The following is a 25,159-nucleotide window of genomic DNA, read 5'->3' as shown; positions in this document are numbered from 1 at the left end:
ATGTGCCAGTCTGATGTATACCATTGGTCTAATAATCATTATGACTCTCTCTTCTCCACAGTTCCCGGAGATGAACGAAGTGAGCCGCGAGGAGGAGGAGGCGGGTGGCAGCAGCTTCTTCCTGACTTTCACCATCCAGAACGCCGGCCTGCTGACTGGCTTTGCCATTATGCTGCTGCTAACCACCTACTCCGGAGCCATTGCCATTGATTAGCACAGGCACCCAAACCACTGGACCAAACCGGTGGGAAAGCCTATCCGACCTGTAACAACGGACACCAGAACCCAACCTGGGACTGGCCTGACAGGGAACACCTGACCCCAGGCTCCCGCTCTTCCTCTCAGACCCTGTTTGGCCGTGCATACCCTTTAAGGACTATAGAGACCTGGGGCTTCTAATCAAGTGCGTCAGGAACGCACCCTATAAGACATTACAGAAACCATATGAAGTAGCTACTAATACACTGGCAGGGGTACCTTCTTTCCTTATGACCCCTCTGATTCCTGCTGCCCTGGGGCAGGGGCAATATGTATGGGGAAGGGCATGCCCTGTTAAAATACACGTGCAATACCAACGAACCATTCATATGAACAGACGGTTGATATAGTTTTAAGAACTCTAACAGTCTCTTGTTCCTCTGACTACTTACTGGAGCTCTGCACAGATTCTAGTTGTTTTTGGAAGTAGACGTTGAGCCTCGGCTGAGACCTTTAGAGCCTGGAGGGTCGAGGGACTCTGGCCACTACAAAGTGTGTTTTTGTTACCCATAATGTGTGCCCAGGGGCCATTCTACGGGGGCCTCAGCAGGACAATCAGGTAAAAGCAGCAGTGGTATTGTAGACATCCTGGGATTTTCAGAGGGCAAACCCCCTTATTTCATTCCTTACCAAAAAAAGAGAGGCTAAATCAACATAAACTGAAATGTTAAGTCAGCCAGTGTCCAGAAGAACAAAAGCCTTTCACCAACAAATGACTGACATATAGATGTTATTTTTTTACCTGAGGCGCCACCAGATAAACACATTGAAACGTGTACATTTTAAAAACCAAATATGGACCGAACTAGTTAGGGCGTGAAGGGCTCCATTAAGATGTTGTTTTTCCTACCAAGTGTGATCAGCCTGAAACTGTTTTCGGATTTTACTACCCTGCGTTCTTTGTAACATTTGTCCCCTACTAACATGTCTGAAATACTTCCCTATTATTGGCTTTTTTTCATGTAGAACCTAAAACTTGTGAAAATATGAATGTCCATGATATGCCATTGACTATGTTGTTTTGCTACTCTTGAAATGGTATGAATGCAACCTTCCATTCCTTAGCCCTATACTCTTATCTTATGAAGATTTGTAAGTTTCATTGTGAATTTGTATTTGTGTGTATTAATAAAAGGTAAAAATCTAAAAACGGTATGAGGGATAATAGGCAGTGTATTTGACACACGTTGGGCATAAAGACAAACATTATACAACACCTTTTAATGTTGTTTGTTACAGAGCTGTGCAGCTTCTCTCCCAAAATGATTGTGTAAAAACGACTTGAAACATATACTGGAGAAGAGCAACAGAGCCTGCTGGATATTCAGCTTGAGTCTTTAGCAGTATTTGGCTGGAGTCAGTCAGTTATATTTTTATTATAAGGTGGTTAGACTGATTTTAAAGCCCCAAGTTGGCCTTTAAGAAGTGTGCCTGCGTTTTTCCAGATGGTAGACCACATTTAATTAGGCTCAAATATCATGGTTTATTCTGTAAGACTGGTCTTTCTTTTGCCTGTACTGGATAACAATGTCAATGGTTGAAGTCTTCAGTTGTGAAAACCATGGTACGTTATGCCCTGAGTGTTTTAAATGCCCGACAGGCTGAAAACGTGTATATAAGACCAAATGCATCATCCCTATGATTAGCCCGTGTCTGTTGTATAACGGCTGTATACCTCACCCCCTCATACCGTATTTCAGTGTTCAAGGCACTGTCATTGATATTATATCCTGCTATTCCAGTTGTTAGTCGGTTAACTGTTACTGCTATAGACAACAACAGTTATAGGGTTATAACCGTTATGCCAGTTGTTATACGACTGAGGTGTAATTTTATTAAAAACATTACAGTTTATAGGAGTTGTCATCAGGGGAACATCTGGTATTATACATTCTGTTGAACAACAACAACAACAACACTAAAAGGAGAGTATTACCATAAAAATGCTAGCTCTGAGGTATATTGTTCCATAGATATGATCAGTCATATTGTGTGCTATATATTTGGATTGTTTCTTGATTGTAGAGATGTTTTATTTTTGCAGTGACCGAAGCACATGTGTCCCTAGAGGGACACAAAGCCTCTTAAATGTACCAGCGTAGAGCAATAAATAATATTTTCTTAACCCCCCTTGAATGTTTGCTCAGAGTTGTACTATAATTGCTATGCATTGACTTCTGTTTCAGTTTCTAGTCACTTATTGTTTAGAATATGTGAAAATCTAAAGAGTTAGGTGACTTGGTGAGTAATTTCTTTGTCATTACTAATGAAAATGCACATTCAAACGTTAGAATACACTTCTTTAGCCATTCAATCATACAGTGCATTATTTAGGCAGTAAGGCACACGGGTTGAGGTACAGGGCCAATATGAAAGGGCTCAGGGCTGTTCCTACAGAGGAGGGAGTGCCTTGGGGGAAGCCATTAGTTTTAGTATCTTGGCAATAAACCACAAACCCCAGAGTCTCCTAATTTATTTATAAAACTGGTTACCAAAGTAATTAGATGACCGAAAATGTATTGACATACCTTTGGCATGCAGTCTCACCACAGAAACGTTGATTGGTTGAAAGCTGTGGTATGTTAGGACGTATGTTTTTGGTGTGACAAAAATGACAATGGTTCTAATTACATTTGCAAAGTTTTGATGCAAAATGCATTTAAAACATGATGTATTTAACGTTTATGCACACTAACTTTTTGTTTAGAAACATAAGCCATGTGATGCCAGACAGCAATGCAGTTTGTTTTATTTTTTTTGTAGTTTACATGGAACATACCAAACACATCCAATGGTCTACAAAGGAGGTCTACATCAATACAGCTACACTCTGTACAAAGGGCAGTCAACTTACATTTCCACCACCTCACAATGTCCATACCTCCATGCAGGATTGTGATATCTGATACAACTTTTGTGTTACTGTATTGAAAAATGCTATTTATTAATGCTATGAAGTCAGACTGCTGTGAATAGTGGGATCAAAGAAGTGTTGTACCTTATGTATGTTCTGGGGGACCTTGTCATAAGCCTTTGCGATGCGTTGTGAAAACAGAACTTGTTTTATAAACCATTTTCCTAAACCAGCTCATGTCTCAATACTTTCTTTCACAATTCATAAGCAAAACACAGCCTGCAGGCAAAAGGTTATTATTTATAAAAATGTTACTAAAAAGTCCCAAATGTAATGTCCGTTGCCCCCACCAAATCTGTATTTTCCTTCTCTTGACACGTTGAATGACATTTTCTCTTGCTAGCAAGTTTATGGTTTTGAGCTAATTTAGACTTAAAATATTTATAGACCTAATTTCCCCACCAATGAAAGCACAAACTGGCCTACACCCCCACAATAATAATTACATAAGTCATACATTGGTGATCTTATGAGTATAATCAGATAAATTGTTAAACTACTGTCATTGAAATTATTATATGACAGTAATTTGTATTATATTCAAGTATTTACCTATTATTCATTTGTAGTATAGACTATTAGTTGCAGTGTTACTTACACTATATAGCCAAACATGCATGTGGACACCTGACCTTCACACCTCAGCTTGTTGGACATCCCTTTCCAAAACCATGGGCATTTATATGGCAGCTGCCACTCTTCTGGGAAGGCTTTCCACAAGACTTTGGAGTACGAATTTGCACCCATTCAGCCATTTGTGAGGCCAGACACTGATAATGGACGAGAAGGCTTGGCTGGCAATCGCTCTTCCAATTCATCCCAAAGGTTTTCAGTGGGGTTGAGGTTAGGGCTCTGGACAGGCCACTCGAGTTCCATCACACCAACCTTGTCGAACCATGTCTTTATGAACCCCGCTTTGTGCACAGGGGCACAGTCATGCTGGGACAGTACTGTGGCCAGAAAGTTGGGGAAGATCTAAAATAACTTTGTATCCAGTAGCATTAAGATTACCCTTCACTGAAACTAAGGGGCCTAGCCCAAACCCTGAAACATAGCCCCAGACAATTATCCCTCCCCCACCAAACTATACAAGAGGCACTATACATTTTGGTAGGTAGTGTTCTCCTGGCTTCTGCCACACCCAGAATCATCCATCAGGCAGCCAGATAGGGAAGTGTGATTTCTCACTCCAGAGAACATGTTGTTGCAGAGTTCAGTGGCAACATGCTTTACACCACTTATATGCACCTGTGAGCAACAGTTGAGGCCAGTGCCAACCCTAGCATTTTGGGGGCCCTAAGCAACATTTGATTTGGGGGCCCCCTCTCCTCTATTGGTCTGGGGTTCACTAGTGGTTTGGGGCCCCCTAGTGGTCAGGGGCCCTAAGCGACCACCTATGTCGCTTATACCTAGGGCCGGTCTTGGGGTAGGCTGAAACACCTGAACTCAATTATTAGTAGGGGTGTCCACATACATTTGGTCTAAAAGTGTATATTCTGGCATGTGCAATATTAACTGAGAATACATTTGTCCCAAGGACAGACCTAGTTTCTGACCTGCACCTCAGGTTGCTTTTTGAATAACACAAAAGGTATATAGGATAAAAAGTTAAAAAAATCCAATGTGCTTTTTTACAAAGAAAATGTACCAATCCTCAGCACATTAGAGTTCTGAAAACTCCATAAAGGCCCCGCCTGATTCCATACTGACAACTAAATCATATGTACTTGCGGAGATCTGAGAGCATTTGATTGGTTTTAACATGGTGAATTTTACACCTTTCTCACAGACGTAAAATCCTCTTAGAGCACGTCATTTGCGTCAGCTGAACCAACATTGAGGTGCGTCTGCGCGATGTAGAGCGTTTCCGGTTAGCCTCACTTAGCTTGCAAAACAGAATAGTGGCAACTGGAAAAGCTCGTTATTTTGAAAGAGACATACTGTAGGTTATATTAAAATAAGTGGTGAGTATAAAATTGTGCGTATGGACAATTACATATGTTGGAATAATCATCATGACTTTATTTGGTTTACTAGTTACGCTTTGTTGCTAAGGAGGTAGTTAGCTTGACTAAGCTAACGCGTTAGCCAACTTGAGTTCAGCTCTGACAAGTTCAGCAGCAGTTAATGCTAGCTGATGGCTAACTGTCTGTGTAGTACTGTTGCTATGTCTTTCTTTTTGATACCAGTGCCACGTTGACGTAGTGTGGCACCTTGCTATATAATTACAGTATTCAAACTGTTAACGAAAAACTAGCTAGATATACACAGCCATTCCTCAAGTTAATGTAATCGATTTAACTAAGCCAGCTGTTTTATTAACTTGGAGTGGTCAGACTTAAATAGCAGACTGACTACCTCACTAATTGAATGCGTGTCCTGTCACTTGCAGCAAGCTAGCTGTCTAATAGAAGGATCAACTTGAAAGAGTGAAGAGAAGGGATGGCGTGTGCCATGGTACCGCTTGATGAGCAACAAGTCACAGAGGCTGCTGGGCCCATGGGAAAGGAGCGCACCCTGCCAGCCTTGGTACGATTAGCGAAACCCATCACAGTCCTTAATTCTGACTGTCAGACCACAATCGAATTGTGTTCATTTATGTCATTGTTAAAAGGTTACTCGTGTTAACACATTTCATGACAGTTTTACGTTGTGTAGAGAGGAAGGTGTGTGTGTGTGTGTGTGTGTGTGTGTGTGTGTGTGTGTGTGTGTGTGTGTGTGTGTGTGTGTGTGTGATTGTCTAAGGACATACCAATGAGCCAATGTCCACTTTAATTGTGTATCCATTGCAGCATCCAGATAGGAAGGAGGAGCGTTGTTTTGTGCCTTATAAGCCCCCTCCTGAGGACAGCTCCCCGGCCGAGGTGGAGGAGTTCTTGGAGCATGGCAGGTTCATTACTGAGGACCTGGACTGGCTGCTAAACCTACCGCACGACAAGTTCTGGTGCCAAGTCAGTCACCGTAGCTTTCATCTGTCAAATTATGAAAAGGCTCTGGGATTTAATAACACAGATATTTAAATTTCACCCAAACCCCATGTGTTTGTCATACTTCAAGCATCGACGGATCTCTCTCTTTTTAGGTGGTTTTTGATGAGTCGTTACAGAACTGTCTGGATTCATACCTACGCCACGCCCCTCGGGGATTGGACCCTTCTTCCCTGCCCTCTTCTCCAGCGATGGCAGAAATGCAGCGCAGCATCCACAGAGCAGTCTTCATGACCTTCCTCAGGATGGCCACACACAAGGAGTCCAAGGTACCGCTGGTGTCTCTGTAGCCTGGATATTGTCGTTTTGTTGAGTCGACATGCTGTCTTTTGCATGTATCGATAGCATTTAGACTACATTAAAGATGTAATATTTAATCTCTGTTAGAGGTTAAGTTTCCTTAGAATGAACTTTTACATTTTCCTGTTCCCTCCATTCCTTTAGGAGAGCTTTATAACTCCGTCGGTTTTTGGAGAGATCATCTACAACAACTTCCTGTTCGACATTCCCAAGATCCTGGATCTCTGCGTTTTGTTTGGGAAAGGAAATTCTCAGCTGCTCCATAAGATGATCGGTGAGCTCAGCAATGGGACTTTTCTACCAGCTCAAACCGATGTTGAACCAATGTTCCCTCCTAAAGCCAGGCTGATGTTACACATTTTTAGCTTGACACTACAGTAGGGTCCTAATTTGTGAAGGTCTGATTTCACAATGTGGCATCCTTCTTATGAACAAAACATTCAGAACAAAATGGAAGAAAATATGACAACATTTAGGGGTTGCTACCCCAGGAGAGAATGTAAGCCTTTGGGCCCATGTGACTTACGCTGTAACAAACATTCTCGTGTTGACCAGATGTGTGACTGTGTGTTTGAGCTAGCTTAAATACCACAAGAAAATGTTGTTGCACTTAAAAAAAAGTATTTCTTTACTTTCTGCTTTTATTTTTATATACTTTGTCTGGTTGCAATCTCTAAAACTCATTGAATTGCCACCAACTTTTAAATATTACTTTTACACCGACATCTTATTAAATATAAGGGTGAATTTCAAATTCAAAGCAACATTTTTTGCATTACACTAAGGACTGCCCTACACTACAGCTCTCAGACAACTCTTAGCGCCAACTGAAGCAAATCCAGCAGCAAACGTGACATAGCAACTGAGGTTTGTTTTATGAAATGGCTTATAAGAGCAGGTTGTGGGAATATGCGTCACATCCAATTTGTGTGAATGTCACAGTAAATACACCCTGGAAGTTGCTCAACATTTTTCTAACGGGGACGTGTGCGATCAGTAGAACTGAATGGAGAAAAAAAAACGTTTGAGTGTATGTTGTCTAAAAAACAAAAATCTGTACATGTCACCTCATCTTTTTCAGAAAATATTTTTACCCAGCAGCCGTGTTACTATGGAGACCTGGATGAGACAGTGCCCTCGATTCTGCAGGTAGAAATGAAAAAAATGATTGAGCCCTCCACGTCTGAGTTTTAGAGGTTGTCTGGTGCACTGTGTAGGGTGTCAGGAGACACTGCTTCATGTATCACCTCATCTTTGCGTCTGAGTTTTAGAGGTTGTCTAGTGAACTGTGTAGGGTGTCAGGAGACACTGCTTCATGTATCACCTCATCTTTGCGTCTGAGTTTTAGAGGTTGTCTAGTGAACTGTGTAGGGTGTCAGGAGACACTGCTTCATGTATCACCTCATCTTTGCGTCTGAGTTTTAGAGGTTGTCTAGTGAACTGTGTAGGGTGTCAGGAGACACTGCTTCATGTATCACCTCATCTTTGCGTCTGAGTTTTAGAGGTTGTCTAGTGAACTGTGTAGGGTGTCAGGAGACACTGCTTCATGTATCACCTCATCTTTGTGTCTGAGTTTTAGAGGTTGTCTAGTGAACTGTGTAGGGTGTCAGGAGACACTGCTTCATGTATCACCTCATCTCTGTGTCTGAGTTTTAGAGGTTGTCTAGTGAACTGTGTAGGGTGTCAGGAGACACTGCTTCATGTATCACCTCATCTTTGTGTCTGAGTTTTAGAGGTTGTCTAGTGAACTGTGTAGGGTGTCAGGAGACACTGCTTCATGTATCACCTCATCTTTGTGTCTGAGTTTTAGAGGTTGTCTAGTGAACTGTGTAGGGTGTCAGGAGACACTGCTTCATGTATCACCTCATCTTTGCGTCTGAGTTTTAGAGGTTGTCTAGTGAACTGTGTAGGGTGTCAGGAGACATTGCTTCATGTATCACCTCATCTTTGCGTCTGAGTTTTAGAGGTTGTCTAGTGAACTGTGTAGGGTGTCAGGAGACACTGCTTCATGTATCACCTCATCTTTGTGTCTGAGTTTTAGAGGTTGTCTAGTGAACTGTGTAGGGTGTCAGGAGACACTGCTTCATGTATCACCTCATCTTTGTGTCTGAGTTTTAGAGGTTGTCTAGTGAACTGTGTAGGGTGTCAGGAGACACTGCTTCATGTATCACCTCATCTTTTTATACTAAATGTTTTGATTGTGTTTATGTGACACTGAGCGTTGTCTTTGCGTTCTGTTGTTCATTGTAAATGAGAACTGGTTCTCTAACAATTTTTTTATATATATCTTTTCACTTTACTTGGTGAAAGATTTGCTTACTTTTATAGATTGAAGAAAAATCGTTTTCAGATATGTAGTTTGTTACAAAATGCATTAAAATATCTCCCATCCACACTGCAGAAACAATAATAGTTGGGAGTGCCCCATTCTCCCGGTAAGGTAAAAATGCAGGTGATCAAATAATTAGGACAGGTCAGATGTAACCTATTTGAATGGCCGTTTCATACTTAACATAATTCAAGTCTACTTTTTTTGGCTGTATGTTGGATTTGTTTACACTTAAAAGATCCTGGGGTTATTTTTAAGCATTTTGAATGATTTGTTCAGGAGCCTAATCAGCCCGCTTTTTTTTTGGCGAACATAGCCAAAAGAGCCGTCACACCAAAAATAATCTGAATGCCCTTCACTAGTTGTCAGTTGGCCTACCTGGTTGAATAAATGTGAAAACGGTGTCTCTCTCCCAGGTGATGGACACTATCCTTGCTAAGTGCGGTCTCCAGTGTGAAGGAGCCCCAGCCACTGAGCCCCTGAAGCTCAACTCACACGGGCGACCCAGCGCCATGACCATGAGTCAGCAAGTAATGTTAACAAATCCTGCTCTTCTTATACTGTAGGCAGACCACAATTATACAGTAGAATCGTCAGTCTGAGAGTGGTGTCTTTTTTAAAACATGTCTGCTGCAATTTAAAACCCTCTCTTAAGTGAGATTTGGTTGTTAGGGAGTCATCATTACTGTTTGTTGATAGTGGTTGAGACCGGTTCTAACTGGCTTTGCACTCTATTCCATCTCCTCAATGCAATAGAGTTCTTATTAAGAGAGTGACTGGTTGTAACTTTTTACTGGTTCTGACCGGTTGGGCCTCTTCTAGGACCTTGTGGACCTGGTTCTGTATCTGTGTGACAGCTGCACCACCATCCAGGCCTTCCTGGACATCTTCCCTGCTGCCTGCTCCACTTTCCACTGTCACAGCTTCCTCAATAGGTGACCAGGGTAACACAATGCAGAGAACAAGGCTTAATTCTCACCTCTAGTCATCCCTAGTAGTGGTCTGTGGTCCAACAGAATCTAGAGTCTATAGTTTAGTTTAACAGTCTGGTCAGATCTTGTTAAAAATGAATGGCTTTTTCACTTTTATGTAACATCAAGCCAAATATGGAGTTGATTTCTGGTGATTACGAGACCATTGTTTTATTCCATTATTGTGGTTTGTTTAAGCAACTGACATTTATTCCTTTCAGACTAGCCTCATTCTATGAGGCGGCTGTGCCTGACTTGGAGAAGGCCGTGAGGAAGAGAAACTTTGATGACAAGAGGTATGTTTCCACTTGTGTGTTTGTACTCGTATTACTATCAAATTGAGATCCAGTTTGAATTTGATATTTAACTGGGAAAGTTTTGGTCTGTCCTCCCCTACACAATACATTTTTTAGGTTTAGGGAACATGTTTTTTTGTTCTCTGGTCCACTTATACAGAACTGTACACTTATACAGAACTGTGTGTGTATGACCTCTCATAGCATGCACTGTCTATGTACTGGTGCGCGCGTGCATGTGTGTATATAATGTGACTGACCCCTCTACTAGTCTGCAGGAGGACCTGTGGAATAGGGTGTGTCACTCTCGGAGAAGGATGGTGGAGACGGCTCACCTGATGCTACAACACACGTGTTTACAGCCCATACTGGAAGGGTGAGAATACAACACCTGTCTCGCCCTCTATCCATTTCCCTGTATTTATCAGCGGAACAGTGTGGCAATGTGTGCTCTAACCTCTGTGTCACTCTTTCTGCGAGTCAAATTCAATACTTGATTTTCCTGTCTATTTCTTTATTTGACCTAACCATGCTGTTTTAGGAGAACCTAAGTTCCCTGAAACACAGTTACTGTGGTTATCCCATCTTGCTCCTGCCTTTTCTCAGCCTTTAAATGTTGACGTCCTTCTGTTTTCAGCTCTGAGAACATTCAGATGTTTGTGGAGGAACTTCTGCAGCACTTTACTTCTTTCTTACCGGAGAAGAGGTACAGTAATGTTTTATCTTAATTGTCATAAACCAGTGTTAATTTTGTCACCTAGTTTAGTCGTACGTAGGGCTTATATTAGGGGAGAAAGAAAAAAATGTTAGACTTAGTTTGCATAATAATTTCATAGCACTTGAATTTACATCGGCATGTTCAAGAAGTGTTACACTATCGATCAGTTCAGTTGAGTGAAAATCGATATGCGTGTGCGCAATGCACAGTTCTGACACAGTTGTGTTCACACTTTCAAACCTACCAGCAGGAGCTCGATTTAAAGGTGGCATCTTGCGCTATCGATATCTGCTAGTTTACATAATATAATAATCTAGAGTCTCAAGTATTCAGTATGCCTGATTACAAAGCTGCCATAAACGCCTTCAACCAATCATTAACGTCAGCACCAGACTACAGCACATATGTCCCTAAAACAACCATTCACATTTGGCCTATAGGAAGTGACATTACTGATTAAAATGTAATGTTTGATGCTAGCAAATTTTCATCTGGTCCAGCCTGCTAATGGCTTTCACTACTAATGTTTTATAACAATGAAAAACTTTCAGTGAAGCAAGACATGGTTTGTTCCGTCCACAGCCCATGCAGTATATACAATAAAAACTCAGCTGTAGTGTGTGTGCTCCGATCAACGGGAATCATGCTTTTCTCACTTTGACCATGTCTTCCAACACTTGGGTGGGAGTGTCTGGGTGGGAGGTTAACCAATCAGTATTCTTGACTGACCTCATTTATGCTGGAGTGTTGTCTTGTGATTATCCTGCTGCTGTTGTGTGACGGATGGGACTTTAAGGAGAATGTTTGTTTGCTATTCATCCTTGTCTGTCTCTCTGTCAGGTTCCTAGCGGACTATGATGAGCAATTCCCTGTTGCTGACGACGTTAGTCTTCTACAGCAGGCTTTCCCTCTAATGTATCCTCTAGCCGCATACTATCAATGACTCATCGACTTTGCTGACAACTTCTTAGGGGGAAATTGTGGTTATCACTGTTGTGCTACATGTTTGTCCCACCTAGCTCTTGTAATGCTTATGTAACACTCCTTGTTGTGAGCAAAGTGTGCTTCTAAAACCTCTCCCTACGGACCTCCGGGCATCTCGCCTTTTTGTTGTATGATCATTTTTGGACCAGTTGATTCCGGTGCGCTGACTTTGTGTCACGTCTACTTTGTGGAACTGCTGGGGTTTCCCAGGAGAGGTGTGAGAGCCGTTATCTGTGGGCTCTAGCACCCTTTCCTGCAGCAGCACCACCTGTGGCCTTTCCTTAACTCTCACTTGTTAGAGACGAGACCAGGACCTCCTATCTGCTCCAAGGGGTGGCCGATGCCTGGGACAGTGTAGGCCGCAGGCGGCCCCAGGCCAGGCCCCAGCAGACACCCTCCCCCGAGGGCCTGGCTATCCCGGGGGCGGAGGGTGGAGCTGGGGCCTGGGGTGGAGAGATGGGCGTCAGAGAGCCGGGAGAAGGGGGGGAGAGCCCCAGAGGAGCAGAGGCAGCGCGGGATATGCCCCATAAAGGAGACAATGTGAGTTCTGACTGGCAGGTGGCAGTTTGAGGCTAATGTCTAGCCTGAGCTAGCCTGCTGGGGCCAGTCCTAGCGAGGCGTTCACTATTGTTTTCTATACTTCAAATGTCAGTCATGCACCGATCCTCATTGAAATTATTTAAGGCTGTAAGTCAGGGCATTGTTCAAAAATAACTTGTCCAGTTTTGATTCCCTTTCACCAATCGAGAGCACGATGTTAGACCACACGGGCTCAGAGCGTGCAGCTTGAAGCTAGGCAGGAAGTGGTTCTCCAATAGGAATGTAAATCATACTTGTTGGCAACGTCATGGTGCATCATCTGGTAGCGCTGCGCCACACTGCTCATGTGCTGCCCATAAAATCAAAGGCAAATGGTGTTTGACAAAAATGTCAAAAAGTTGACAAAAGTTTCATTTCGCTACTCTAACAAATGTTCAGCTACTTTAAAACAGAATAATCTAGGTGTATGTGTATATCAAACTGTTTTCTGAGGAATCTCGTCTGGCTTTAAGAACGCTTTGCTTCCTGTCTCAAATCTGCCCGTTGTTAATTTGAACTGGCAAAATAATGAGTATAATAAGAGTAACCCTCAGTCAAGTCAAAATGTTTGGACCCACTTACCCATGGGTTAGTGTGTATTTCTGATGATAATGAAATTCAATTTACAGAGCACGTTTCATGGGTCTAATCAGGGATATGTTGTCCAGGGCGCTGCGTGTACGATAAGTGCTGGGGAGCTGGAGTCTCTGTTAAGCCACATCAGAGACCTCCTGCCTGACCTTGGTGAAGGCTTCCTGCTGGCCTGTCTCAAACAGTACAACTACAACTCTGAACTGGTCATCAATTACATCCTCGAGGACAGACTCCATCCAGACCTGGACAAACTGGACAGAGCCATGCCCAGGTAGAGGGACTTGAGTCTGTGTATCCTTATTTGTTTATATACATATGCTATTCTCAGTTTTCTTTTTGCTGATTTCATAAGCTCTATGGGCATCACTTTGGAAAGACGTACCCCATCGTTCGTGCCGGTGAACCACATTTACTTTTAAAGCGGAGAGAGGGGACAGTTTGAGATCATGGATGTGGTTGTTCCACTCTGTCTCTACAGGCCCACAAAGGAGGAGCTGCCCCCTGTCCTCAGCACCAGGTCCAACGTATTTGATGACGACGAGTTTGACGTCTTCAACAGAGACCAAGTAGACATGACCCGTGTCTGGAAGGGTCGGAGGTGAGTTGAATATAACTGCCAAGATGGCCTCCCGGTGATTCACCACACCAGAAACAAACATTATCAGCTTTATCAAGTTATTACATTTCTAGATGAATACCTGGTTGACTGTCAATTGTGTAATGAAGCATGCTGTTTTCTTATTATTACTGTCCTAATAACTGTGTTAATTGTATTATTACTGTTCTAATTGTGTGTGTGTGTGTGTGTTACTACTGTTCTAATTACTGTTCTAACTATTTATTACTGCTCTAATTGCATGTGACGTGTAGTGTCTTTATATTTGGCTGTGTTTTGTGGCCATTCAGGAAAGGAGAGAGTACCCGGGAGCTGCTGGATAACAAGCAGCACATAGCCGAGCTGAAAGAGCGCTACATGGCCTACGAGACTGTGGTGGACGAGGTGGTCGTGACCCCGGGAGAACCCGGCGCCACCTACGACCTGGACGACTATGACGACGAGTACGATGACACGTACGATATCAACCAAGTGGGAGCCAACGACCTCGACGGAGACACCGACCTGCTCAACCGCAGGTAGAGAATGCGGGTTTCTGTCTGGCGTTTTCTGTCTCATTATCTGTGTAGTAAAAACTCCCGGTGATGACGCTTAATGTACAACATTGATGTAAAAAAGGCTTTTGTGTTTGCTTATTGTTCGAATGTTGTGACCCCCGCCAGGCCGTTCACAATCCCTCAGGTCCTGCGACAAGGAGGTAAACCGACGGTCCTGGAGGAAGAGGAAGGAGAGGACGAGGAAGAGGATGAAAAGGTACCGTGTTTAAAATGTAGTTTTATCACAAAAGAACTTGCCTTTACATCTTGCCACCCCAAAGGTGGAGCTTGTTAGCTGCTGGCCACAGGATGTATTTTTGATACAGTTCAGCCATTAATTGAGCTTTACTCTGTAGTGTTACATCAAGAACAAGGTGCAGATGGATTAAAAACGTATTAGATGTATTCCTTGAATCATTAAAACCATTACATGTGTGTTTGTTTTTAGGACAGTGCTGTCAAGAGAGATCAGTTTGTTCAGGACCCAGCCTTGCTGAGAGAGCGGGCAGAGGCCAGGAGAGCTGCCATGCAACACAGGAAGGGGTAAGGAGAGAGATGCACGCGCACACACACCGATCAGCCATAACATTATGACCTCTGACAGGTGAAGTGAATAACACTGACACACCCATCAGCCATAACATTATGACCTCTGACAGGTGAAGTGAATAACACTGACACACCCATCAGCCATAACACTATGACCTCTGACAGGTGAAGTGAATAACACTGACACACCCATCAGCCATAACACTATGACCTCTGACAGGTGAAGTGAATAACACAGATAATCTGGTTATCATGGTCACCTGTCACTGGGTGGGATATATTAGAGAGCAAGTGAAAATTCTGTCCTCAAAGTTGATGTGTTAGAAGCAGAGAAAATGGGCAAGCGTAAGGATCTGAGCAACTTGGACAAGGTCCAAATTGTGATGGCTAGACGACTGGGTCAGAACATCTCCAAAACTGCAGCCCTTGTGGGGTGTTCCCGGCCTGCAGTGGTCAGTACCTATCAAAAGTGGTCCAAGGAAGGAAAAGCGGTGAACATGGGTGGCCAAGGCTCACTGATGCACGTGGGGAGCGAGGGCTGGCCAGTGTGGTCTGATCCAACAGACAAGCTACTGTAGCTCAAATGTAGCTCAAAAGTTCATGCTGGTACTGATAGAAAGGTATCAGAAACCACAGCGCATCAGTTTGTTGTGTATGGGGCTGCGTAGCCACAGACCAGTCAGGGTGTCCATGCTGACCCTGTCCACTGCCAAAAGCGCCTAGAATGGGCACGTGAGCATCAGAACTGGACCACGGAGCAATAGAAGAAGGTGGCTTGGTCTGATGAATCACATTTTCTTTTACATCACGTGGATGTAAAAGACACGCTGGAGGGTCTATGTCTCCCGGCTGGCCTGGGAACACCTCGGTGTCCCCCCGGAAGAGCTGGAGGAAGTGTCTGGGGAGAGGGAAGTCTGGGCATCCCTGCTTAGACTGCTGCCCCCGCGACCTGGCCCCGGATAAGCGGAAGAAGGTGGATGGATGGATCACGTGGATGGCTGGGTGAGTGTGTGTTGCTCACCTGGAGAAGACATGGCACCAGTATGCACTATGGGAAGAAGCCAAGCCGGCAGAAGCAGTGTGATGCTTTGGGCAATGTTCTGCTGGGAAACCTTGGGTCCTGCCATTCATGTGGATGTTACATTGATACGTACCACCTACCTAAGTATTGTTGCAGACCATGTGCACCCTTTCATGGCAACGGTATTCCCTGATGGCATAGGCCACTTTCAGCAGGATAATGTGCCCTGCCACAAAGCAAAAACGGTTCAGGAATGGTTTGAGGAACACAACAACAGGTTCAAGGTGTTGACTCGGCCTCCAAATTCCCCAGATCTCAATCCAATCAAGCATCTCTGGGATGTGCTGGACAGACAGGTCCGATCCATGGAGGCCCCACCTCACAACTTACAGGACTTGAAGGATCTGCTGCTAACGACTTGGTGCCAGATACCACAGCACATCTTCAGAGGTCTAGTGGAGTCCATGCCTCAGGGCTGTTTTGGCAGCAAAAGGGGGACCTACACAATATTAGGCAGGTGGTCATAATGTTATGGCTGATCGGTATATACGCTCACACATTAACTTAGCTATTTCAACTGGAACAATATAGTTGACTGTCCATAAAAAACATCCTAATGTTACCAACCCTAAACCGTACCCTACCATTAACCTCATCCTAACCTGATCCCTGAACTGGAACATTTGCCTTAAACCTAACACGTAACCCAACACAATTTGCCTTAAACCTAACACGTAACCCAACACAATTTGCCTTAAACCTAACACGTAACCCAACACAATTTGCCTTAAACCTAACACGTAACCCAACACAATTTGCCTTAAACCTAACACGTAACCCAACACAATTTGCCCTAAAACCTAACACGTAACCCAAAACAATTGCCTTAAACCTAACACGTAACCCAAAACATTTTGCCTTAAACCTAACACGTAACCCAACACAATTTGCCTTAAACCTAACACGTAACCCAAAACATTTTGCCTTAAACCTAACACGTAACCCAAAACAATGTGCCTTAAACCTAACACGTAACCCAAAACATTTTGTCCAAATGTGGACACAAATTAAGTGTTTCTGGGGACATCTGAAATCTCTTTCCAGATAAAAAATCCCATTTTGCAAACCAATCATTGTTTTAGAGGACAAAATAAGTGATGTATATTAGTGCATCCCGCTCCCCAAAAGACCTGCTGCTTACCTGAACCTATTTTGTTTGTGATTGTTGAACAGGGTGAGGTAGGTCAGCAGCTTTATTATTTTTGCAGTGTGGGCATGACCCTAACAACAATATGGTGTGGGCCTTTTACTGGTCCTTAAATGTATCAGAACAGCAGCAGATCCAACATTCAATATCTCCAGTCCTATTGGTCCGAAACATTGGGAACTTCCTGACGTTCTGTTGCTGATCACGTGTACTGGGCATGTGACACTTTTTAGTGAAAATCGGAAAAAAGTCGTTCTGCAAATGTTTTTCCTCCCAATCATTAACTGGAGTCAAAATGATTGGTCAGCCCTGCATTCTGCTGTTTAAACTGCAGACTGTGTATGAGGTCTTACTGACATTGATTCAGCTTTGATTAAAACATTTTAAACTTGACACTGTAGCATGTAATTATCTTGAAGTTTTTAAATGTTTTGTATCAAGGTTTTGTTTTGGTAAAAGTACGTGAGAAGTCAACTGATTTGGTTACCGGGTAACAGTGTATCAACATTTTAGATATTCACTGGACTTCACATTCTAATTACATGTTTTCCAATGTCAATATAAGACTACATAGAGGTTTGTGTATATGAGTAGCTGAATAAGACGCCTGTGCGTAGATGTGTTTTTCTCCATTGAGCTCATCTCCCCTTGCCCCAGGTACCGTCCGGAGCCTGCCAGAGAGCGAGACGTGGTGGGTAAACCTAAAGGCCAGGGTCAGACTACAGAGACCCTCCTGGACAGACGCAAGAAGGAGGCTCACAAGAGCCGGGGAGCCAACCACAACCGCAGGGCTATGTCCGACCGCAAGAGGAACAAAGGAATGATCCCCTCTTGATGATGACAAGGAAGTGTTGCCATGAAGAATGACCGACTGGATGGTGCGTACAAGATGGGATTACTGCAGTCAAGGAAGGAAGGATAGAAGATGCAGCCATCCTGGAGGTGAAAGGTCATGACCCCTTACCACTCCCAGGGTCATGCCAAAGTCTGTCCTCCATATTAGTCCGATTTATCTTTCTGCAGCAAATCACAGCCCAGACCATTTGCCTTTTGTTCTCTTTCAGTAAAAACATTCTAGTTGTTCATTTTTATTTTTCACAAAAGGTCACCAAGGATTAGTTCAGTGACAACTTGGAAAATAGCCTGTTGGTGGAATGTTGAAAGAGACAAAGAACACAAAATGGTTTATGGAAAAAAATAAAAATAATTGAAGGTTGCAGTTGCTTGGTCCAATACGATGTGTGGGTTGATTCACTTCGACCAAAGTGCTGCCTAGGTAGAGTTAGTGAGCAAAGGCCAAAACAAGCTTTAATCCATTTATTAAGATTTGGATTGATTGAATCATTAGCTTTGACATCATCAACATTTGATACACAAGGAATAAAACAAGGAAAAGCAAGATCAGCCTGACCAAAATCAAACTTCTGTTGAAAATAGAGGAACGACGGACCAGAACCTGTCAGTTGAGTACAGATTCAGACAAAAAGACAGGCTAGGACCAGAGGTGGCAGAGTTCATGTCACCCAGCTGACCCTCACCACCTGCTGTAACAACATAATCCTGTGTGTTGGGAGTATGGTTCTGGCATCAGACGGTATAGAGACTTCTACCACTAGCCACGTACAACTACCGTACAATGTGAGAATCATCCAGAAAGATGTAGAAGAGCATGTTTGTAACAAAAAAGAGAAATCACTTTTACAATGTGATTTTGGAAGTTCTCATAAAAAAAATAAAATCACCAATACGTTTAAGTGTGGTTTAAGAGCTTTTTTTTCAATGTATTATCTCTGAATTTAAGTGTTACCACTGATACAACGTGCTTGTTTTTCTAAAATAATTGTATAGGTGGAAGAGACAATGCAATCAACTGCAGAGACATAGAAAACTGCACTTTCCACCATATTGCTCAAACAAAACCAGTCATTAGCTGATTGTAAGAAGCATTTAAAGTGTTCACATTTCTGTAAGATGATGATTGAAGTGCACTTCAAGTGGTGCCATTTGACCTCCCATACTACTCTGGCTAGCCATGGTCCAGTCTTTCAGTTCTGCCAGGTAACTCGATTAAAATGAAATAACTAAAGTACTACACAAATATTAAATAAAACTACAGTACCAAGCGAAACCGTCTTCAGGAGTTTGTAAAATGTTTTCTGTCTACGGCCACTACTTTTCTGGTAACAGTTACCAGCGTTTAATAAAAGTATTGGTAAAACAAATGTCAACACCCCTCAGTACACTGTTGACATTAGTGTCAGCTCATGGATATCCAAAAAATTTAAATGCACTATTGAAATGATTCTGACATCAATTCAGCAACAAACTGTTAACCATGCTTTGTGCCAAAATGCATTGAACATCCATGCAAAGATTAAAAAGGCTGTGAGCTAGGTTTTCCATACAATAAAACACATTGGACTTACCAGTTGTTTCCCTGTAAAAAAACAGAGAACAGTGAAATACCCTTCTAGAATGTTCTCAACATTCTTCCCAACATTAGGCCCCATCGACTATGTCTCAGCCCTCTATCACATGTACACTTGACATACCAGCTAGAGAGTGGTGGGTGATGGGAAATACAGTAACATACAGTTTAGTGATCTCAGGAAAAATAAATACTGTTTGTTTCAACAATAGTACTGGTACAGTACAGTAACATTTGGTTTACAGTAACACATACATGAATGCAGTTTCTTCAGGATTAGGATACCCCAAAAGATCAGGAGTTCAATACCATCGTCTAATAGGAAGGGCCAGTGGCCGTGAGAAGATCCCCGACCCACAATCCAGTGCAGCAGGATGTGGAAGAGGTGTCTGAAACTACTACTGGAAACATGAGTCACCAAATATGATGTAACAAAACATGATCTCAATTATCCGATCAGGTTGGGAAGGGGGTCTGGGTTCTCCTTATTAGCTCTCTCGACAAAGGTTACCTGTACATGGAGGGAAATATAAAGTCAGCAGGAAAAATGGCAGCTGATGAAAACAATACATCAATTTCCATTGGCCCTAACCCTTCAACGCACTGTAGGCTGGTGAGAGGAGGGCAGATCAGAATGGAGCAAATTAAATTGTAACAAACAAATGAACAACATATTTACACTGTCCATACAGACACCTCCGATCAGCAACCACCAGACGTAGGACAACAGATAGGTGAACAGTGAACGGCTGCGCACTCTGGCCAGATCTAAAGGCTGACAACTCACTGAGTATGCTGCGTTTACACAGTGGGCAAGTGTGCTGCAACATCAGCCACGGATCCACGCAGTCCCGGTGGAACTCGTGGAGGCAGGGAAGCACGCGAAGACACTGCAACACACACGCACACATTGGTGAGTTCACATGCCCTCACAACCGCTTTAATTAGTCAAATTCACACGTGCGTCATTGTGACCTGGTTGTTGTTGAACTGCTCCAGACACACAGCACAGTTCTCCGTTTCTGCGGCCAGGCCCTGCGCCGGGTCGCACCGCAGTTTGGGCTGGCGGTATTTCCTGGTCTTCAAGGACAACAGTCTCTTCAGGATGTCCTGTTTTGGTAACTGAATGGAATTGGAACGGTTTAGTCTGAGACTGATGACAAAGTGAGGTTCACCTGAATTTATTCTGGCCCTGGCAGCTAATAGGTGCCTATTGGATATCCACCCGTTAAGCACAACAGAATTACTTGAACTGAATGGGATATCTTCATTAAAGCCCTTCATTTCAAATTATTGTTTATTGTTCACAATAAATCCAGAATAAAGTTAGGTTTACAACAAGAGGAGGATTTCAATTTTCTCCTTAAATATATAACAAAATAAGGTTGTGAAAGAAACCTGCATTCAAGAACAAAAAGGGAAGACCTACCACCCACTTACCACTACCTTGTACACCAGATATAACCCCCCCAGGCTGTACCTCCAGGTCGTCGTTGAGCTGGTTATCCTGGTACTGCCATCGAGCCTGAACTATGACCCCAGTACAGAGTATCAGAGCCACCAGGAGGACCGTGTTCCACAGCTGCTGCAAGTACTTCTGGAGAAAACGTTTTTGATCAAGCACTGACATTAACCTACCCATCCAAAATCATTTGTGGACATCACATTGACAGATGTGTATGAAAACAGTTGCAAAGTTTTGCCTGCGAGGAGGTGTAGGGCAAAACTATTTCACGGTCTCTCTTCAAAAATGTTCTTGCATTTGTAAGCATTGTATTCACACCTGAACTTGTGTGTTTGTCTCTCCGGTGCAGATAACCCCCTGCCACTCTCCATACAGGCCGCCTCTGGAGAGACCACACGTAGACCACAATGTCAGGGTGGCCCCCTGTAAGACCACACATAATCTATCAATACAATGCATTTTTAGAGCCTTTTGTTTTTTAATATTAGCAGTCGACACTAAATGTTTAGGCAATATTCGACCTGAGCACAAAGCGCCTCACCCAAATAAAAGCAAACAGAAGTAGAGCAGTAACTCACTGGACTTTCTGTCTCTACCCATTTCAAGAACGCCCCGTATCACTTTGACATAAAGCCTGTTTGATGTAGTCAGAAGCACAAAACAACAGATTCAGAGTACTCCTAACAACTGGGGTGTATTAATTCCAGCAAAAAGACCATTTTAAATATTTGAAACAGCTTTTCAAGCATGGTTTCTATTGGATGAATTCAGGTATGTCCCTCCCCGTTTCAGAACACAACAGGGAAGAATCTGCTTCAGTTAAAATCTAAACTTTAGATGAAAAAACATTGAGCAACTAAAATGTTTTATTTGTCAGAATAAATACACCCAATGTTGGTTTAGGGTCAGCCATTCGTAGCGCTGTGTAACTGACAATGTCAAGAAAAAACATGATCTCACCAAGTTGTCCTGCAAAATAGTCTTGTAGGTGATTTTTGCGGTGGCATGAAGGCCCCTAAAAAAGAAACCATGCTGTTTCCCAGTTTTCCTTTGAGTATTTGTATAGTCAAAGTGATACTGACAAGGATTGTTTGAATTCCATCACTGTGGTACCTGAGGAGGGCGCCGATGAGCTTAGTGACATTTTCTGATGTCTGGATGATGATTATGGGCTTGGAGAGGACCTGGGATAGATCCATCTAGAAAGAGAACACAGAAGATGCACTATTGTACTTAAAAGAAACCACAAACACCGGCCATTTCTAATACAATTTATTTTCATTTTTAAAGTGCTTATTCAAACAGCTGACAGTTGGATAGTAGCATTGGTGTTATGCTTCACATGTAGTGGTCACCACCGCTAATTCAGTAGAGAAACAAGAGTGTGCAGCCTTTTGCCCAGCAGGGCAACGGTCAGTGTGCAGGAACAGGACTCTTACCTCTCTGACCGTGTTCTGATTAAGGGCCAAAATGATGAGTGCGGAAGCCCCCAGGACCAAGGCCCGTTTCATCTAACAGGGAGAGATAGTGGGTCAACTTGGATTACTTCAGACTCGCTCAAACCACACTGATTTTAATAAGGCATGTTACGGTTGGTTTCACGGTGGTTTCAAAACCTTCTGTTGTGCTGTGAAGCAGCCTAAACTGAGAATTGAAAATGGAGTGTAGTTTACATTCTTTATTATTGTTTAGTTTTTTGTCATGCAGTTGCCGATAGGTTGCTTGTATGAAGGGTTGAGGAAAGGCCACAGGGTGACTGGTTTGGCTAGACACAATGACTGGCTAAAGTTAGCATTTGAAAGATGTCAAGACCACCTGCTTCAGGATCAGTGAACCCTGACCCCAATATGGAAATGAAAAAGTGCACATTTTAAGAATGACCTGAACAGTTGGTGGGCTATTTGCACAGAGAGACATTACTCTCCACTCATCAATGGTGGAGAGGTAAGACTGACGTCCATGGTACATAGAAGCTGAGCTGAGGATGAGATCAGGGACTGCAAGCTAACTCTGGGAGTTACTGGCTACCCAGGCTATACTACAGAAACGGATACAACAAGGATATTCCACTCATACCCGACGAGGTCCCAAGCCTGCTGGTTTTCTGTTCTACCTCATCATTAATTGCACTCCCCTGGTATCCCAGGTCTGAATAAGTCCCTGATTAGAGGGTTGCAATGAAAAAAATGGGATGAAACTGGCCAGAGTTGAGTCCAGAAGGTCCAGAGTTGAGTTTGAAGATAGATATACGATACAAGGTTCATCCAACCCAGCAAGCTCATTACATTACTACTCTGGTATCAACAGAATCCCCCGGCCTCACCCGGCTCTCCATCATAAAACCATTATCTAACTCGGTTTAGGAGCCTGAGAAGACGGGCCGACTAGAACATTCTTGTCCTGTCCTTTGTTGCGTTGTGTAGGCATACTTATGCCTTGTCGGCTAGCTCAAATGTGTAGCTAACGCCTATGTCTATGGATTTATGGACCACAATGGAGATATATGTTAATTATACTGTATTTTCAGCCATTTGATAGGAAAGAAGTGAAAATGTTTATGCTGAAAGAGCACACTAAACCAGTGGCTTCACCAACTTCAGCAGCTGGAGCGGCTTCTTCTGTGGCGGCACCCCGGCCTCTGACTTCTTTGTCAACCTGCCGGTGTAGCAAGCTGGACCCGGCGATGGTCACGCACACATTGTGCTGTGCGTGTCTAGGACCGCTGCATGCTCGTGACGGTGCCACCAAGGAGCCTGTATGCACCGCCTGCGCCATCCTCCCTTTACCGGTGAAGATGGAGCGGCTTGTGTATTTCGCTGACGAGATCCCCCTCGCCGACGTCCTCTCTCTCCTCTCTGAGGAGGACTCCTTTCAGGAGTCGGGGTCGGAGGCTGAGGAGACTGGCCCGGTTTTGGATCCGCCAGCCTCAGGAACTGTTCTCCCCTGCTTGGCTGAGTGGGTGCGGAGTCGTTCCAGCTCTTCCTCTTTGGAGGAGGCTGTCGCAACCCCAAAGGACAGGGGTGTCGACCCCCCGGCAGTAAAGGAGGACTTATTTTCTGCCATCTCTGCCGCTGCCCGGCGCCTGCGCATCCCCATTCCGGTGCCCGCGCCACAATAGAGATATATGTTAATTATACTGTATTTTCAGCCATTTGATAGGAAAGAAGTGAAAATGTTTATGCTGAAAGAGCACACTAAACCAGACTAGAACCCATTGTGCAGAAATACATTTGCAAGAGAGGTAGCAGCCCAGACCTCTGGACCACCCATATATAAAGAAGTCACACCTAACTTTTTGTGTGTCAACCTTGATGTTCTGATATCTGCCAATAAGCATTCAGGAGTCAAAGTCAATTATGAACCAGGTGCACTGAATCCTAATTGACGTAGCATATAAGAATGTATACCACACCCCTTAGTGTGTTATTGCTTAAATAAATTAATCTGCTGTTTGACAATTGTCACAATACATCTTTCACCCAAAACAAATTTTTCAACAAAAAGGCAAATTGTCAGTTGCCATGTCCATGTTCTCTCCCTGAACTCACTTTATTGACAACTGCAGCAGCAAAGGACTCCTGGTTGTTCCCGGAAGTTGAAGCTTTGCTCTCCTCCACTTTGACCGGTACCACACCTATCCATGGTTTCTGGTCTTTGGCTTGGACACCCTTACCTTTCCTCCGGCTCAACTGCCGATCTTCATCCGGCACCTGGCCAATGCCAATGAAACACTGGGGTCACTATATATGAATTAATGTTTATTCAGCTTTCTACACAGACAAGTTCAGCGGTTTTATTTGGCATATGCTAGCTGAATTACATCACTCACTAATATGAGGTCTCCTTCAAAATCATGCGCTTGTTGATCATGTTTTTCGGTAACTCTGCGGCTTTCCAAGCTCGCCTCGAGCACCTCGCCTTGCAGAACCGTACTGGCGTCCCGACGTTCCCTCAATACTACCTCCACTAAGGCGACCTGTTCGCCCGTTACTAGCATAAGGGACAAGAATGATGGAGCTGACAGCAGAAAAACAACGGTGAAATAGCAACAGCAGCAACAACAACGAGCAGACATATCCAAAAAAATGCGTAAGTTACATGTACTATAAAATAAATAATCCTTATCAAGTGTCAACCATTTTAAATAACCACTACATGTACGACTTAGCTCCTTGGACCGCAAAAATTAAAATGTAAACAAGAATACTACTTCCGGTCGAACGGGAAGCTGGAAGATGAGTTTGTTGCATAGAGATGGCTATAGGCTTAACTTGAATGGATTGCGTTCTAGTACGGAATTGTCCATAGTTGCTATTCGTAGTTTTCAGTCACGTGATGCTTTGAAAGCCTTGCGGGCAGAACATCGTTGAAACATTGCGGCTAAAACTGGGAAATCTATGGAGCCGG

General features: G+C 43.4%; 4 protein-coding genes across 10 annotated transcripts in view; 3 read left to right on the top strand and 1 right to left on the bottom strand.

Annotated features, from left to right (window-relative positions):
* The window catches only part of slc39a14 (solute carrier family 39 member 14), a 37,915-nt gene extending 34,571 nt beyond the window's left edge, over positions 1–3,344 (top strand). For all 4 annotated transcript variants that reach the window (XM_010903380.3, XM_010903379.3, XM_010903382.4 and 1 more), the window contains one exon: positions 62–3,344. In XM_010903380.3, coding sequence (XP_010901682.1) covers positions 62–214 — 153 coding nt within the window. In that variant the 3' untranslated portion in view covers positions 215–3,344. The remainder of the gene's footprint in view (positions 1–61) is intronic.
* Positions 3,345–4,971: 1,627 nt separating this feature from the next.
* ascc2 (activating signal cointegrator 1 complex subunit 2) lies at positions 4,972–18,613 on the top strand. 2 transcript variants are annotated; one of them, XM_020052601.3, is made up of 19 exons: positions 4,972–5,136; positions 5,565–5,701; positions 5,965–6,123; positions 6,255–6,428; positions 6,604–6,733; positions 7,541–7,608; positions 9,205–9,318; positions 9,611–9,723; positions 9,981–10,055; positions 10,327–10,431; positions 10,693–10,761; positions 11,614–11,688; positions 12,057–12,297; positions 12,966–13,201; positions 13,409–13,528; positions 13,837–14,064; positions 14,209–14,299; positions 14,531–14,625; positions 17,517–18,613. In XM_020052601.3, the coding sequence occupies exons 2-19, from the start codon at positions 5,615–5,617 to the stop codon at positions 17,692–17,694; spliced, it is 2,358 nt and encodes a 785-aa protein (XP_019908160.2). In that variant the 5' UTR covers positions 4,972–5,136; positions 5,565–5,614; the 3' UTR covers positions 17,695–18,613. The 2 variants fall into 2 exon arrangements, with proteins under 2 accessions (XP_019908160.2, XP_010901676.2); XM_010903374.4 differs by having other exon boundaries at positions 4,973–5,136; positions 13,005–13,201.
* rnf215 (ring finger protein 215) lies at positions 18,163–24,985 on the bottom strand. 3 transcript variants are annotated; one of them, XM_010903375.5, is made up of 10 exons: positions 24,582–24,985; positions 24,301–24,462; positions 22,192–22,263; positions 21,866–21,951; positions 21,713–21,767; positions 21,071–21,175; positions 20,728–20,884; positions 20,263–20,409; positions 20,075–20,177; positions 18,163–19,798 (listed from the first exon to the last, which is right to left on the bottom strand). In XM_010903375.5, the coding sequence occupies exons 1-9, from the start codon at positions 24,825–24,827 to the stop codon at positions 20,089–20,091; spliced, it is 1,119 nt and encodes a 372-aa protein (XP_010901677.2). In that variant the 5' UTR covers positions 24,828–24,985; the 3' UTR covers positions 18,163–19,798; positions 20,075–20,088. The 3 variants fall into 3 exon arrangements, with proteins under 3 accessions (XP_010901677.2, XP_010901679.2, XP_010901678.2); XM_010903377.5 differs by having other exon boundaries at positions 20,728–20,881; XM_010903376.5 differs by having other exon boundaries at positions 20,768–20,884; positions 24,582–24,984.
* LOC105029830 (SEC14-like protein 2) overlaps positions 24,758–25,159 on the top strand; it is a 26,578-nt gene continuing 26,176 nt past the window's right edge. Inside the window, exon 1 of the mRNA XM_010903378.4 lies at positions 24,758–24,841. The gene's annotated coding sequence lies outside the window, so the exon portion shown is untranslated. The remainder of the gene's footprint in view (positions 24,842–25,159) is intronic.

Source organism: Esox lucius, chromosome 13 (assembly GCF_011004845.1).
Source record: "Esox lucius isolate fEsoLuc1 chromosome 13, fEsoLuc1.pri, whole genome shotgun sequence".
Lineage (NCBI taxonomy): Eukaryota > Metazoa > Chordata > Actinopteri > Esociformes > Esocidae > Esox > Esox lucius.
The sequence above is the reverse complement of the archived record's forward strand: the minus strand, read 5'-3'. Positions and strand labels throughout refer to the sequence as shown.